The sequence below is a fragment of the Oxyura jamaicensis genome, chromosome 2, assembly GCF_011077185.1.
Source record: "Oxyura jamaicensis isolate SHBP4307 breed ruddy duck chromosome 2, BPBGC_Ojam_1.0, whole genome shotgun sequence".
Classification (NCBI taxonomy): domain Eukaryota; kingdom Metazoa; phylum Chordata; class Aves; order Anseriformes; family Anatidae; genus Oxyura; species Oxyura jamaicensis.
This window is the reverse complement of record NC_048894.1, coordinates 16766712-16783422: the sequence shown is the minus strand read 5'-3', so window position 1 is coordinate 16783422 and position 16711 is coordinate 16766712. Positions and strand designations below refer to the sequence as shown.

Genomic DNA, 16711 nt, shown 5'->3' with positions numbered 1-16711 from the left:
CTCCCCAGCAATTTCTCAGGAAATTAAGGCAGAAACACACAACACAAGAGTGTAACTTAAGTATTAGGAACTGGTGAAAAATCATGAAATTTATTTGAGCCACTTTAGAGGGGAGTGTTCAGATTAATAGTAGGTTAACCCTGGACATAAAAGATCTGAATCCAAAAGGTAGAGAAATTCTGCTTTCTTAAAGCTGTCTCTTCTATCGATTACTCTTCATGACCACCTCATATGCATCTAAAGTACAAACCCTTTCAGAGGAGTTCTGATACTCAGAGAACATCCTGGTTCAGATTGAAATGTGAACACATACAGAGCCCTAAACCCATAACAAGGCAGAAAATTGGATTAAAAACAAGAATTAAAAATAGAATTGTTGCAGTTCACTTGATGTGATTACATGCTATTAAAATCAGAATGAAACATGACTTACTCTTTTTGATTTTAGGAAGTTGCCAGTGCATCTGTACTTTGAAAACCTTTTCTAAAATTTTGACATGCAAAAAGATATACCATACTTCAACTCAGCTGATGCTAACAGTTCATGTGTGTGAATATTAGCTGCTGTAAATGCAAGGCGATACAGCTCAGCTCCTTCGTTACCAGTTAAACTAATTCAGACTACCTTGTTCTTGTAATAGGTTCTGACGCACTGACAGGCATCCTGAACTTGTTGGGGTGACCCAAGTCCTTCGGTGACAACATTTCAGGTTTTGTATTCAGTTTAGTATGTTTAATCAAGACTTTATGCTGTAAAACTGAAGACTTGCCTAGAAATTTAGTTACATGGTAAGCAAGGAGAGCCATAAATGTCTATCATCTTTCAAGGGCATATATATTCAGAAAAATGGGATACCCAGGATTCATGCCAAAAACCAGTACTGCGGAACACAGGCAGACATTCAGATTATGGTGTTTTCAAAATCGGACAAATTCACTGCCTGGTGTTTTTTGGGGGAGTGAAGAGCTCCGAGAAACCTCTGATTTCTAAACCAAGTATCTAATTATTTACAATCAATGAATATACTTGTGTGCCTACCCCAAGATTGTTCCTAGCCTTAGACACATCTTTTTCTCCCTGCTGTTCTGTCTCCCAGCCCTCATCTCTGTCACCTGACTTCCAATGGCACAGACCCAGCACCAGAAGGCCGAAGGTCTGATGGCAGCACTTCAGCGTGTGGAAGCTCTCAAAATATAAAACCATTGCCTGCACTGTACAGTAGATCTCCAGTAATTTTTGTAAAGTTTTTGCCTAAGTTAACTGGACATCATCTTGATTTTTTATTCTTTGCATCTAGGACAATAGCTTCTTCCTCCCGACATCTCCTTCCTAGATGACTGAGCCGTTTGGTACCTGCTGACCTCAATGTTTCATGGAATGGGCAACAGCATGAAGACAATGGATTCTGTTTTGTTGCTGTCATCCTCAAATACAGCAGCAGCCCACTAAGACCTGACTGCAAAACCATGATAGTCTGATCTTCAGCATTGCAGCCAGAAAGAAAAGATGGGAAAAAAGACCTTTTTGTCTTCAAAGAGAAGATTTGATAACAAAAATGTAGTTCATCTGGAATCACATCCAAAACTCCACTTTCAAGTATACTTCAACCTCTCAATACAACTGCAATTCAACGTTAATATAAATATAGTTCATTTACTAACAAGTTTAACAGTTAATTTTCAGCACAATCAGATGACCATTAGTTACCAAATACATGATAAAATTGTACTCCACTAAGCTTTTGGAAAGAGGTCAAAGTCCTTTCAGTTGGATAGCTTCTCTGTTCCTGGTGCCATTTATATACCATGTTTAGAAGCAGCACACTACAATATGAAAACCATCTCTGATTTACAGCCCTGGTCTAAGGTGTTTCAGCGAGCCCAACTGCTTGGATGTACCAAAGCACTTTGACATGTTTCTTCCCACTCCTCTTGTAGTAGGAGGATGAAAGCCTTGGGAAAAGGGCTGGTTGCCACAAAATCCACGCCAGCCAGCCTTCAGCTGGCAGGAATTCTGGACAGTTTCAACTAAAATATTTTTACATAGCTTTTAAAATGGCACAAATTAAAAAGTTGAAACATATTATGGAACATTCACCTTATTTAAATGTTACTTTTGTTTGAAATTCGGAATGCTGAAGCTGAAGCCAAAGGACTCCTTCCCCTCCTCTTCCCCCCTCCCCACAATGATACATTGAGCTCAGACTAGCTTTAAAGCTAAATTTAAGCCATTGAGTTATTAAGACTTATTTTATTTTGTAATGTGGAAAAAGAACCAGTGCCTGCAAATTTGCTTTGTACTCTCACTCAGTCCTCCCAGAATTGTTAGACAGACAAGTACAAAGAAGGAATAGGTAAGCAAACCTTGGATAAAACCTTGAAAGCGTGTCTTTAAAGTCTTAAACTTTTCATGATATTGTAACCTTATTGTTACATTGAACACATTGCTGAGTTAATACACCTAAAAAGTCAGTATTTCTCCCAAATTTATGTATATTTTTTGTTTAAACTTAAAATCAGTACAGCATTTTAGTAGCTTATGATTAACCAGATATTGGCATACTACACTACACAAATCCTTTATGTCAAATCCAATGAGCCATTTTTAAAACCTTAGTTTTCATGCTTTTCTCATGCACAGTACAGATACTTGTATGCATATTACCCCCAAAAGCAAAGTGGACACAGCAGTTCCAGGGAAAAGAAGCTGAAAGAAAGAAAGAAATTGTCTGTTGTAACCAATTGCTCACCTAGATAGGATCCACTGTTGTGACCAGCACATTCAGCATCTTCTGGACGAAGGGTAAAAGCATACAGAATAAGAGCCAAGAAATAAAGCAAAATAGTTAGAAGCCCAGCAAAAAATACAGAAGAAAGTACTTAAAAATGACAACTGTACAAAGCATAGCATCAGAAAGCCTTCAATAAGCCACTTTCTTAAAAACATAAAACAACATTTATTGTTTTATATTTTAACTGGAGATATTCTGGGATTTTGCAGCATGCACACTGATCTTTTTACCTTTTCAAGCAAAAATTTTGATGATGGCGAACATTCTAAGAATTCTAACACTGTATTATTCACACTTTATCAGTTAATAGAAAATAGGATGCCACTTAAAAGAAAGCAAAATGTATTTGATGTAAATCAAGCTTTTTCTTTTTTCATAAATTACACATTATCAGACTTTAGCTTTAAGTTTTGGCTCACTGGATTAGACAGAAAGGTTTTTGATCAAAAACACATCCTCTCATTTGATATAAAATAACTATAATGTATATTTTTACATGCCAGAGGCCCTTTGATCAAAAATATGAGCTACAATTTCTAATGCCTTTATAAACAAAGGCCTCTTAAGTTTAAAAAAAAATTACAAGAGATCAGCTGCTATTACTTTAACATATGCTGCAAGCATAACAGTAACAGGCTACACTCAGAGGGAAAACAGTAAAGATGATACTACATGGATGAACTTTTTACCGTCTCAGAGAAATACTTCTTTGGTATTAATTAGAAATGCAAGACTTCTCATGGCCATGTAATTAAGTCAGAACCACCTCCTTCCAACCCAGCCCACCCAAGTTTTGCTACTACAGTTTTATGACACTCCTCTTCTATACATATCTTACAACAGTTCAAAAAAGAGAGAAAACAGTTTAAAACAACAGTCCACGTTAAGGAGCTTTTCATGAAGCAACTAGGAACAGTTTGGTATTTTTTATCTACTTCTAAAATGATTCAGTATATTTGGTGGCAATATAGAAGCAATATATATATAACATCTCTTAGAAACATTGGACTATATTCAATTTAATTCTAAACACATGTTCTCTAAATAAAATTATTGGGCTATGCAGGGAAACTTTTGTACATGTACCTTCAATTTCCTCTGAGAAGCACAAAGGAAAAATAGGAAAGGAAATCATTAAATGGAGTGAAAGCATAACTTAAGAAAGAAAAGTTAAATCTAAGAAGAAAAATGCACCTACCACACTCAACCGCTTCCTCATCTTAGAACAGCCAAAAAAACAAAGTATTATTGTTTAATACTTCATAAATAGAAAAAAAAATGTAGCTATGTAAGCTACTCTAAAATTCTCTTGATAGCACCTATTATATTGAGGTATATACCAACATACCAGCAACTGAGTTCAACTTACATGTTTAACTACACTCAGAGACAGAAATGGACCTAAAAAGACCCTGAAATATCATGTGTGCTGCATGTTTCCTGCATGAGATTCTTCTGCTATTTATTTGGTAGCAGTGTCCTTATGCACTTCTTATGGATGATTTCTTTTGTATTAAATGCAGTGTTTGTTAATCCCATTGTATCAGTCTTAACCCAGTATTTCTAAGAATCACTACCATGAATGTGATCTCAGTATTTTTCTGCATTTACAACAGTTGCTACTGCCCTTAGAGCTGTGTTTTGCACTTTTTTTGTATGTTTTTGGATGCCTATTGCTGTAGCTGAAAAAATGCCGAAAGAATGTCTATACTCTGTCATTATTTCCCTGACACTATGCTACTATAACAGACTTGACTTTCTGTTTACCCACAGTAAATCAATAAATTTCTGTCTCCTTGACAGGGAAAATTAGTATTTTTACAATCATTTTCAGACTAGCAAAGAAAAACAACATATATATATATATAAAATGGATTTTTGTTCACAGAGACAGTATATATTGAGGTCTAGATTTATAGAGATTTTACAATCCAGATTTTATTAAAATTTCCTTTGAAATTTGGATAAATACGTCTAAAATATTAAATATTTTTAAGTTTCCATGAAGCATGTCTTCTTTCAGAACACGGAGAAATTATTCAAGAGATATTTTAAAATCCATCGTGCATAACTTATGTTTCAAGTAAAGGTTAGGTCACAAATCTCCTGCCTGTATGAGTAAAGAGAAGAGTTTTCCCATTTCATCCCATGAAATAGGTACAAAAGTCTTTTCTGCTGGGGGAAGAGTACGGTTTTCCAGAATTATTTCTTGATACTTCTTTTTTTTTTGAGGACTTATTTTTAAAAATGTATTAATTTGGAAGACTACTGAATCATATTTACAATTTATTTCTATACTCCAGGTGACCGGGAGAAAAAGAGGTCTGTATGTACACACAGGTATACACTCACACAACCCCGTGCACATATGGAAAACGGTGGAGCTACAGCAGCATAGCTAAGCTAAGCTCAGCTGAAAAGAACCCAGGTTTCTGATAAAAAAGGTAATGGTCTTAATTAATTGATTCAATGCTTCATTTAATGCAAAAGTATAAATTGAAGATGTTAGGATTCGCAAGTGAGCTTGGTAATGCCAGAGTGTAGAAGCCACAATGTTTACAAGCTGAGATGGAGTTTTCAATTTTATTTTATTTTTGTATTTTTTTTAGTTATTGTTATAAATTTTCCTTCTTAATACTGCTCTTGGCCTTCTTGGGCTACTCCTAAGGATGAACGTAACAGTTTATAATGAAAAGATGTGGGAAGTAAGTGGATCTTCATAACTTAATTCAGCTATGGAACAGTCATTGCCATGTAGCTCCCATTTTGAATTTTACCAGGAATTTTACTAGGACTACTGTCTGTCCCTACTAAAGGCAGACATTATTTGCCAGTAAGCGTCCTATTAGGATTCACCACTAGCTAATTCAGCTGTGTGTGTGAAGCAGTTGTATGCATGCAGCAGATATTTGCAGATACATGCCAAAAGCTCTGGACTTTAGAGATACAGAAAGTTGGGGTGTATCTTCTCAGGCCAATACAGTTTTGTTGAACTGAAGTGGGGTGGGAATAGAAACAGAGATGTTTATCTGGAAGGAAAAAATAAGAGACTAAAAGCAGACAGAAAATAAGGAGGAAATCTGATGGGAAATAGGAAAATAAAAGCAGTGACCAAAAAAAAAAAAAAAAAAAAAAAAAAACAGGGCAACGCAAAATAAATAAAACTGAGAAAAGAAGAAATGTTATCAATTAAATATAGTGTGATAAGGGAGAGCAGTTACAAAGAAAATAGTTGTGGAATAGGAATGAAACAACAGTGAAGTAGAACCAAAATAGATAGAAATGGTAAAAAAAGAAATAGGAAACACAAGTGCAATGAAAGCTTAGGAAGTAGGTGTTTTTATTCATTTTAGAAAGATTTCAGGATAGCCAATATGCTACACTGTGACAATGCAAACCACTAGTACATACATTTTATTTTTGTATGTATTGTAACTGAAATTTATTTAGATTTGATTTGGGGGGCCTCATCTAAACTACAGTCCAGCAGCAGATTAAAAATTTTAACTCTTGCTGACTTCCAACAATATTTCCATCAAATAATCTTATTTGAATGTTTCTCAGGCTAAAGTTAGATCCAACAGCTCCATTCACATTACATAATCCCTGAAATTCTATTTCACTCTAGTAAGCAAGAAATTGTGATATACAACAATCTGCATTACAATGAATATTTTAAACACTTTTTTTTTTTTAGTGTGGAACACCCCCACATATCAATGGGCATTTCTACTGTTTTGAATCCTACAGGGTTCTATAGATCAAACAAAACACATGTTCATCTTACAGAAAATTTAAGGTGATCTAATTTAATCCTCTCACAACATCATCAGATAACAGTATCTCTAGAATTTGGAAAATGTAGAAGGATAGTCTTGCGGTGAAGGACAGAGCAGATTTATGGTATCCACTTCCACTTCTGTCTCATCTGACCTTGATTCAAATGTCATCCAGCTGCAGGTTTCCTTAATTTCTGTGGTAGTAGGAAGTTAGTATTTGTAAGGACAGAAGACTTCTGAACAAAGATGCTAATTTAACTCTAAAGATCTGGTGTATTTTTTGGTTTTACACCTCTAACTACTTCCAGGTGGGCAATTACGTATCAAACATGAACACAGAAAAATACTGAGAAGAAAGGCATAGTTAATCTTGGGCAGCAATTATAACATGCAAAAGAGTCCTACAATACATTTATCCTAAATGTTTGGTCTTCAGGTACAAGTGGTACAAAGCCTTCATTCTTTCAGCCTGTTTAAATTCTTTTGTAGGCAGTACGCGATCTTCAATTCACAAGACACTCATCTCTGGATAAAGTGGGTTACATCTTGTTTGAATGAACACCATTTGGCTGCAGTTAAATATTTCCTCTTGCTCATACAATGCCAATCACATATGGTAAATCAGAATTGAAAGTAAAATATATTTTAAGCCCTAGAAAAACTAAATAATGATGACTTTGCCACAGTAAGTATTAACATTTGCATTAAATATACAGAACAAATGTATTTTCAAGGAAAAGACACCTCTGAACAGCTCTGTCTTAGATGCTTCATACATAAACATATTTATATGTAAATATACACACAGGGCACAGATATACATATATACATATGCATGCACTGCATAGGTTAACAGAAGTTACAGGCTACACTAGTATAAAATATAAAGTTGCCACTAATTTTCATACCAGAGACAACACATATATAATACAACTGCTATGAAAGCACAATTATGCTGAAAGGATAAAATATCTTGGGTGATTGTTGTAGTTCATAACTGCAGAATGGTAAATTATTTGCTTGTTATTTAAAGAAATATATTATTTCCCTCAAAAAAAAAAAAAAACAACAAACAAACAGGTGATCAATGTTTTATCTACAGATTAAAGCTACAAATGCAAGAATTATGATGTTTGTTGGCAGTGACTATTACAGTTAGATTATGATTAGTCTTTGTATTCAAGTTAGCAGGCTGGGAACAATTAAATAAATTAATTCTTCCCTGTACTGAGTCTCTTGGCACTCCTTGGCCTGGATGCAGTGGCAGGAGAGCTCACAGAGCCAATGTTGGCTACAAAGCTGCGCCCAAGTTAAGATGAGCTCATAAAGCCAGGAATGCCGTTAAGCATAGCTCAGGAATACCAGAGAAGCAGATTTCATCAGAGCTGGCAATCAGCTACAGCTAATAAGCTCAGATATACCTCAGCTGATTTCATGCAGCCAGACACCTGTACTGTCCCCTCCCTCCACATCCCACAGAATCCCCTCATACCCTGTGCCAGGTGCACTGTCCCAGCATGGGCAGGGTTAGTCCTACTCACACAATGTCATGCATCTCAGTTCCTTTACTTTCATTCCATTTTCCCATTTTCTTTTCTATCCTGCTTTTTCTCAACATTTTTTTCCAGTGTAATTTTCCCATAATATTAATGCACAAGCAACAGTGCTTTTTGCTGAAAAGAAACTACTGTTAAGTATCAAGAGGAATGCTGAAAAGGCTTAAGAGGTTTGTTATCCCTCCATCATTTCTGAGCTTCAGAAATAATGCTATCAATTTTATCAGCAGGTCAGCACATCTAACTGCCACTTACCTCATGCTTTTAAAAATTAAAATCTTATTGTTGAAAGTACTGAGAGGGTTTTCTAACCAATAATAATAAACTGAAAGAGGTCAGAGTTAGTAACTTTTGCATTCACTGTTTCTAAAACTTTAGCAAAACAAGTATGTTAGTATTTGAATTAAACAACCAAGAAACAACTGAACTATCATGGAAATATTGACTACTGTAGTGCTCTTGCATAATACTGTTAGTTACACTTATTTAATCATTTCAAATCCCATTCTTTCTGGGGTTACGCCTAACAGGTTGATGAATGGACATCTTCCATCCATCTGTTCTTCCACTGCTCTTGTTTCTTTTCCCATTGCCCAATACTTTCTCCTTTTCTACATCCTCAATACTAAATTTTGCTTCCATGCTTCTCCCCTTATTTTTTACTCTGACTTTTTCTGGGTCTTCCTCTGAATGTAAAATCATCTCTGGTCACCGTAGGGTCCATCTATATTATCACCTTACTTCCAGATACCATCAAACTTTGCACCCTCTTCTACCTACAAATAAAAGTGTGTTTTCACTTACTTTTCAATACAACATAGCTTTGCTCTCTCCTCAGTATACATACTAAAGGTTTTACACTTCGAATCGTACAATACAAGAATGATTCTGTTATCTCTTTTAGGAAGATGGCTAGATTCTGGGAGAGGTGTATGTATGGATATTATCTTCCAGAAAGCTAATGTGTTTAATTTTACATATATTCACTTTACACATAGACACAATAAAACAGGTGACTTGGCTATTAAACTGAAACTAAGACTTGGCATTTCCATTGTAAACTGATTATTTTAACAATCTAGAATGAGGTCAGGCTTCTGTTTTCTTCAGTGCAAATGATTATCACTGAAAATGATCTGTGGAAAATTTCCTCTACTCCCTGTCCTCAAGATGTGTATACATACAAGCTGGTCAGTATCACCAAAAAAACACCTTTTTTTTGCTTCCAAATTTATGATACACAAATCAGTGTGCAGTTTAACAATATGCATGCTATGCTGAAAAGTACAAAAAAATCAAAATTGGAAACAGAAAGGCTTTCAAAAAGCAATGTAATCTAGTTTCCCGCAGCATTTGAAACATATTTAATTGCGTTAAAAAGCAATCCTGATGTTAGTTACTCTGAATAGTTATTGACTGTGTTTCAGAAAGTTCTTCTTCTAGTTAAATATAACTGCCCTCCCCAATTCCCGACATTGGCTTGAGGAGAGAGAGGAAAAAAAGTGGTAAAATAGTTATTATGTAAGATTTTGACTAATTTTTAGATTAATTTTCAAGTAGAGAGACACTACTACCCTGGAAGCCCACATAAGAAACCAGAGTTGATTCATAATTTCTTGGCATTCAAGAAAACAGAGTATTTCTTATCAATTATAGATTTCTTCCTCATTACAAAACATGGGATGTGGGGAATGAGTTGATTAAGCAGAGCAGGCTGGCATCCAGTACTAGTTACCATGTCTCAAGAAAGCTTCCTCGTGCAAAAGTCGCAGTCCTTTCTCGAAAAGGACATTTATTAGCAGCTATGTTGAAATCAATAGCCTTTTGTCTTTTGGAAGCTATAGGGCCGGGAATTCGGGTGATACAAGTAGGTGAGATCAACTACAATAGCAAACAACCTTTCAATGTATAGCTACTTCAGAAAGATCTACAGGCCATCATTTTCACCGAACAACTACCCATCCAAATGATGGAGAACCCTGTATCATGCTGAAGGCCCATAGCATGGGCTGAAAAAGAATCACATGAAATCAAGCATTACCAACTTCCTACCTCTCTACCTGGGATTTTAAATAAAACTTTAGAGGACAATAATCAGTGGGCCATGCCTAATCAAAAAAAGAAAAAAAAAAAAAAAAGAAATCAGACCATGCAGTCCTTTCCAATTTTCTATTTTCTATGCCACCTTCCTTACACACTTCTGATATCGGCAATATTCTGTTCATTCATCTGAGTATGCATGGTTTTTCAGCATCTCCCAGTTTTGGCAAGGTGAGTGCTGTGAACTAGTACAGACAAGGCCTCCACATCTCACAGTGTCACTGCTGTGCTTGGTAACAGGAAAAAAATGCCTAACTTTAGAAGGATCACAAGGGTGAAGAGTCTTCAGCTTACATGGTATCTTCTTGAAAAGCCAAGCAAGTGGTAGGTTTTCCCGAGAGCAACTCAAGCAACATCCTAGTCACAAAATTTTTCTGTAGGTGAATTCTGGTCTTTAAAATGCCTTCTCTAGGAAGGATGTGAATTCCCTCCCAACACTAAAAACATGTTTGGTCTTTGAATAAAGGGTTGGACATCTACTCAGAACAGCACTGCCACTCTTCCCATGGAAATCTGGCAGGTGTAGCAGCAGATTGTCCAAAGAAACAAGGAAGACAGAAAATGATAAATCTCTATTACTCCTCTGTCTTTCTTCCTTCAAGAGGCACCACAGACTTCTAGATATTTATCTGGACCTAGCTTTGTTTGGAGAAAGTCTAAAAGAGAATGGTAACAGGTATATTGCATTACGTGAATGCTCTGTCATGTTCTAAAGGAAAGAGGAGGAAGAGAGGAATTCTTCTCCCTTGTTTACTCTAGGTAAGTCAGAACAAATAAAGACAGCAGAGACAAAAATCACAGACATTGCACTGTGAGTTTTCTTTGGGTTATAATTTTGGCAATTTCCAATCACGTTCAGGCTGCCGATTTGGAACAGTGAGATGCATCTTGTAAAACCTTTCACATGAAGGTCACTAAAAAGATGCAGTCCATTATAAAAGGAATCATGCAGTGTTGCTGCAGCAGCTGATTTACCTCTTCAAAAGCACCAGTGCCACCTTAATTGAAGGCTCTTGTTGAGGGTATTATCCAGATTCAAGAACAGTGGACAGAGAGAAATAACTATACCCTGGGACCAGACACTTTTCCAAAACTGGGGCAGAGCAACTTCACCTAGAACCTAGAGAAACAACAGATTTACTATAAACTGGAGGAGCTCCTCTTTGTTTCTATGACCTATGCAAATTAGAAATGCTATAGTGCAATCATATAATCTCTTACTGTAAATATGAAGATAATTGAGGGCTTTCAAGTTAACAATACCATAGGGCATACAATATAAGATTTAGGGCAAAAAAAAAAATGTGAAATGGAATGAAAGAGAGAAAATACAGATTATTAGAAAACCAACAGTCACCATCAAAATTCAGAACACAAAAGCCATAGAAAGGAGTTAGAAATATAGCAACAAAAACCTCAGTGAAAAGTTTTAAGGTTAAATGCATTTAGTTTTGCATAGAGTGTGCCAGTATCCACCGCTTGCCATAGTATCCACACTTTTTGTTTTAGAGAATGAAAGATGGTTGGAAATTTTAGACCACTTTCTGAATATTTGTAGTTGAACTCACAAACATGTTTGTATTTAAGATTTAGATCCTACTGAAGCGTGATAGTTTCTTATATTGTACTCACTTTGTTATGAGTCTGTACAACTGAAAGAAATAACAGGTCAAGTAAAATATGCAATAATACTTAAAACAGATGTTGATGTAAATTCCAGTGGAAAGAAAATATTTGTTTCGATGTATGCACTTTCTTAGAGCTTATTTTTCTTATATTGTGCAACTACTGTACTTAAAAGCAGAAACTACTAAGTATGAATTCGTTTAAAAACCTGTACATTGTTTCATGAAAGTCTGCTGAAGAGCTGAGTGTCCTGGCTTTTAAAAATTCATGCTACTTCATACGACATAAAAAATTACCAGCTATGTGGGGAAGGAAAGGGAGAATATCCGACCTTTTATCTCACTCTCAATATAAATTTCACCATATTGATGCAGTCCAAATTATATAAACTGTTGAGCCAATTCTGCGCTATTTCAACAGGAAAAGAACACTCCTCAACCTTTGAAATACTATATATCAAAACATTAATTGGGCTCAGTGTTTTGAAAACAAAGTCAGAGGGTTGGGAATAATTGTTGCTGCTTTTAAAGCTTTTAATTTCAGCTGTTCTATTTATCTATTTTCTTACTGATACCAATGTGATCAGGAAGCTATTGTGCCCTGGAGAAATGCATCCTCTAGTCACAGGGCTGAAACAAACTGCTATTTGATAAGGTTACAGATCAAGAGTATGATTTCTATTCCAGCTTAAAAGACTTACATGATTTTCTGTTGGAAATTTTCAGTGGCTGAATCTGCACTTCTGGTCTTCTTAGTGCAAATCTCCTATAAAATGGGAATTGGTAGGGGAAAGACAAAATCTCCTCAGTTTTCACTGCAAATTTGGGATTAATAAACACTTAACATCATGAGACTATTGCAAAATATCCAGAAGACTTTATAAGAAATTAATTTAAAACAATGAAATCTACTCACAATCTACTAAAAAATTAAATCCTGAGCCTCAAATTTTTGTAAGCTCTCCAAAATCTGCTGCAGTTGTTATTCCTGCATAGTACATCAGTGTGAATACAGATACTGATGTGCTATTTTCCATATGGTTTTTCTTTTAATCTGGATCGGTGCTATCCCTATCAGTTTTTGTCATTATTAATTCTGGCCAGACAAATAAGGAAATCCAAAGTATTTCAGCAACAGGTTCCAAGTTCAGTTGTCTTGCTGCAAATGCAGGTTTATAATACCCTTGTAATCTATGAGCATATGTATGACAACTATGCTAACTTAACAACTCGGCAAATAATACTATAAAAGATAAGACTATGCTTCTCGTTAGCTCACCTCTCCTGGAAATGCTTTGAAGGGATCAAGCCTGCTCTGGGATTGGCATCACCTTCATGTTTGGCCTGCCACCAGGTCGCATCATCCTGGCTCATGATCTGAAGGATATCTCCTTTTCTGAAAGCAAGTCCAGCTTCTTTACAAGGAATTGCTTTATCCTCATTAGGATCATAGTCAAATAGGGCTCTGATAAACATCTGAAACAAAAATCAGTGCTTTTTCTTTAGAATCAAAATATTAATATGTAATCCAAAGGTATCTCCCATTTTTGCTTTCACTGTTCAAAAACTAAACTAAACTAAACTAAATAATGTAAAGCAATAAACATTTACTGCTGTAAAACATCCTTATGGAAGTCTAACATCAGAAGTTAATAGAGGAATGTTTTATTCATTGCTCCTGCAACCACAATTGCTATGCAGTAAAGGCTGCAAGATCCAACTCCCGAAGGTAAACAGAACTTCAAGCTTTGCAGTGGGACACTGTGTCCATGAGGAACAGAAAAGGAAAACAGAAGAGGAACGGAAGATAAGATAGTTTTGAACTAAGGTGCTGTCAAGTGTCTTGTCCACATTACAATGGGAGGAATACTTGGAAGCAAGCCAGGTGCTCAAAGAAGGCTGATTATTACCAATGCCAACTTCATGGCTGGAATGTTAGGGCTTAAGAACCATGTAAACCTCACCTGTAAATCCAGCATGTTAGTATCATGTAGAAAAACTGGCATAAGTCACAGCCTTGGGTCTGTCATCTAAGCGAATTATACTGATCCTCAGCAGTTAACTCCTAGAAGAAACATTCCTAAGAAGAAATATTCTTAAGAACTTGCCTACCTTGCCTTCCTTTGCTGGTGTTTCTTCCTTCACACTGGGTATAATCTTAAATGTAATTGCTCCTTGAGACTGAGCCTAGTGAACATTTTAAAAGACAATGCATACAGAATTAAACTCTACTTTTCAAATAAAATCTTACAAGGAAAGAAAATCCAATTTAATTAAAATACTCAAAATATAATGAATCTATCCTCTCTCAGACATGATCCATGGAGTTTGACAGCTTCACCACACAGAACTTTGAATTGCAAAAGTTACAAGTGCTCACTTAAAACCCGATGATTTACTTGTGTCACTTGGGGTTACAGATGGACTGTTAAAACCTGGAACCTGCATGTTTCAGAGGTTCCACTTCTGCTCTGCAAGCAGGAGCAAATGCTACAGCTGAAATATACACATATCAGAAAAAAACTGCTGGACTCCTGGCACAGTTTGGACATCCCTGGAAAAATCTAACATTTCATTTTTCAGAAAAAAATCTGATAGAAAAATTCAAATAGGCTTATGCCATATTTATCATATAAAACTATTGGGGGGATTTATTCTTTTGGCAAGTTAAAGAAAAAAAAAAAAAAAAAAAACATTTTTGAACAGATTACGTGTACTAAATGGAAAAAAAGCCCTTCACTATAAATCTTAAAACAAGTTAGCCATCATCAACCACCTCATCCATTCATCTTTCCCTATATCCCACTTAAAGTGTGTCTGGCTGCATTTTACTTATTAACCACAATATATTCCCACTGCCTCAGTGACATTTTGCTATTGAAGGAAGTGCTAATCAGCTGGAGACTCTGCTACTATTGCATGCAGCTGACAAGTTTCATAAAACTCGCAGAGTACAACAGACAGCCAACGATTTAAGCAAAATGGAAACAGGCCTGTCCACTACCAAGTGAGACATACTTCTGCCTGCATGTCTGCGATCCAAGAGCTCACTGTTTGACAAGCAGCAGCCAAGTTCTTATTTCACCAGCCATAGGACTGGAATCAATAATTCTGTTACTTTTGAAACAAGGTCTAAATAGCTTTTGATGTTTATATTGTACCTCAAGGAGGTAAATGGGGAAATTGTTCACACCTTTTCTAGTGCTATTGTGTTTCTAGAGATTTTTAAATATTAATTTTTGCAGGAAAATACGTTTCTGTAGGGAACACAAAACCATAAAGCCAGTATGAATATTGCTGGGCTAACACTTGAAATGAATCATCTTGGTAATTGAACCAAAACTGTGAGACAGCCATTCAATTCAGCAGGACAGCAATATGTTTATGTATATAAAAATGACTATACCATGAATATAAAGAGTTGTCATGACCTAACCAGTTTCTCTGGTATAAAAATATTAAACCTTTCTGGAAGAGTCTAAATTCTTATTTTGCAATTGGAATCTGTAAGTAACTAAACAGACTGGCTTTAGAGATTGCGTAGTTCAGAGAAGTATAACCATAAATATATATATCACTCTACACAAATTAAGATATACTCTTACCATACCCAGTTAGTTTATTCTATCAGGTGCGTACATTATGAATTCATCTTCACGTGAAGTTAATGCATTAGAAACAAACAAATCAGTTTGAATTCAACGGATCATTTTATATCTTAAAAACTGCAGATGATACATTGAGGCCTGCAAGATGTTTACAGCCATGTGACTGTCATTAACCCATTACAAGTCATCTGTAATTGCATAGATCTAATGTGTGGAAAATCATTTCTCTAAGAGAAAGGAAATAGAGGTTTGTAGATGATGGTACGAGATGAAGAAGAACTACTGCAAAATATACTTTTTACCAAGAAACACATCAGAAATTGCAATTATAATTACTTTTTTTAGACTCTCCTAAATTAGTTTGAAAATGTTTTATATTTACCAAAATGTGTATTATTTCTTCAGGTTTTTTATCATCTACAGGAATCCCATTGACTTCCCTCAGTTCATCACCAACGTGAATAAGACCTACAGAAAGAGAAGAGGGATTGTTAAATGGTATATGTTATGTCTAATATAAAAAGAGCTGTCAACGTTCAGCTTTTTTCTCCCTTGTCCATCTACTTTAATGACTAACTTAAAAACAGGAATATATGTTGAGCATAACTACAACTACTGTCCCCATAGATAAGTTTGAGATGGTTGGTTTACTCACCTTCCTTCCTTCCTCCCAAAAAACAGTACTCTATGACTTTTCCAGACTTTTATGCAGATGTTTGAAAAATGTCTGTGCCAAATCTTTTTCTATTCATACTACTTTCCTATTGCTACACAGCTGCAAGTACTGCAAAGATGACTTAAGTTATGAGTGCTAATTTGTGGTACAAATGCTTCCTAATTTAATGATATCTATCTAGATTTACTCCACTATCCCACCTAAGTGTGAAATGCAGCTGTCTTAGATTGTCTTCAATGAAAAGAGGCACGTTAAGAGTATAATTCAGGATCTATTGCTTTATTTATTTCAGATTTTGAGCATCCCAAACTGAACAATGGGAGTCAAGGATGGGCTGGTATTTTGCTAATGACCAGCAAACTCCAAATGTAGTAACATAAAATAATGCAGCCATAATGATTTCCTTCATCAATTGGTATAATATTGGACTATCTCATCATTTCTAAATGAATGTCTTTAACTGGAAATAAATCATGATCAATCAACAAACAAACAATAACAAAAACCTCTCCATCTGCTAACTCAAAAGACACCTCATTGCAAGTGAATTGGTGAAAAAAATTCAGCATGAATAC

General features: G+C 35.6%; 1 protein-coding gene across 7 annotated transcripts in view; it reads right to left on the bottom strand.

Annotated features, from left to right (window-relative positions):
- Nucleotides 1-16711, bottom strand: part of MPP7 (membrane palmitoylated protein 7) — a 146146-nt gene that overhangs the window by 19907 nt on the left and 109528 nt on the right. For 2 of the 7 annotated variants that reach the window (XM_035317682.1, XM_035317684.1), the window contains 7 exons: nucleotides 15843-15928; nucleotides 13965-14039; nucleotides 13132-13328; nucleotides 12554-12618; nucleotides 3991-4011; nucleotides 3879-3890; nucleotides 2751-2792 (listed from right to left, as the gene is read on the bottom strand). In XM_035317682.1, coding sequence (XP_035173573.1) covers nucleotides 2751-2792; nucleotides 3879-3890; nucleotides 3991-4011; nucleotides 12554-12618; nucleotides 13132-13328; nucleotides 13965-14039; nucleotides 15843-15928 — 498 coding nt within the window. Of the gene's footprint in view, nucleotides 1-2665; nucleotides 2708-2750; nucleotides 2793-3878; nucleotides 3891-3990; nucleotides 4012-12553; nucleotides 12619-13131; nucleotides 13329-13964; nucleotides 14040-15842; nucleotides 15929-16711 lie in introns of all 7 variants that reach the window. The other 5 variants (XM_035317685.1, XM_035317683.1, XM_035317687.1 and 2 more) reach the window with 5 other exon arrangements.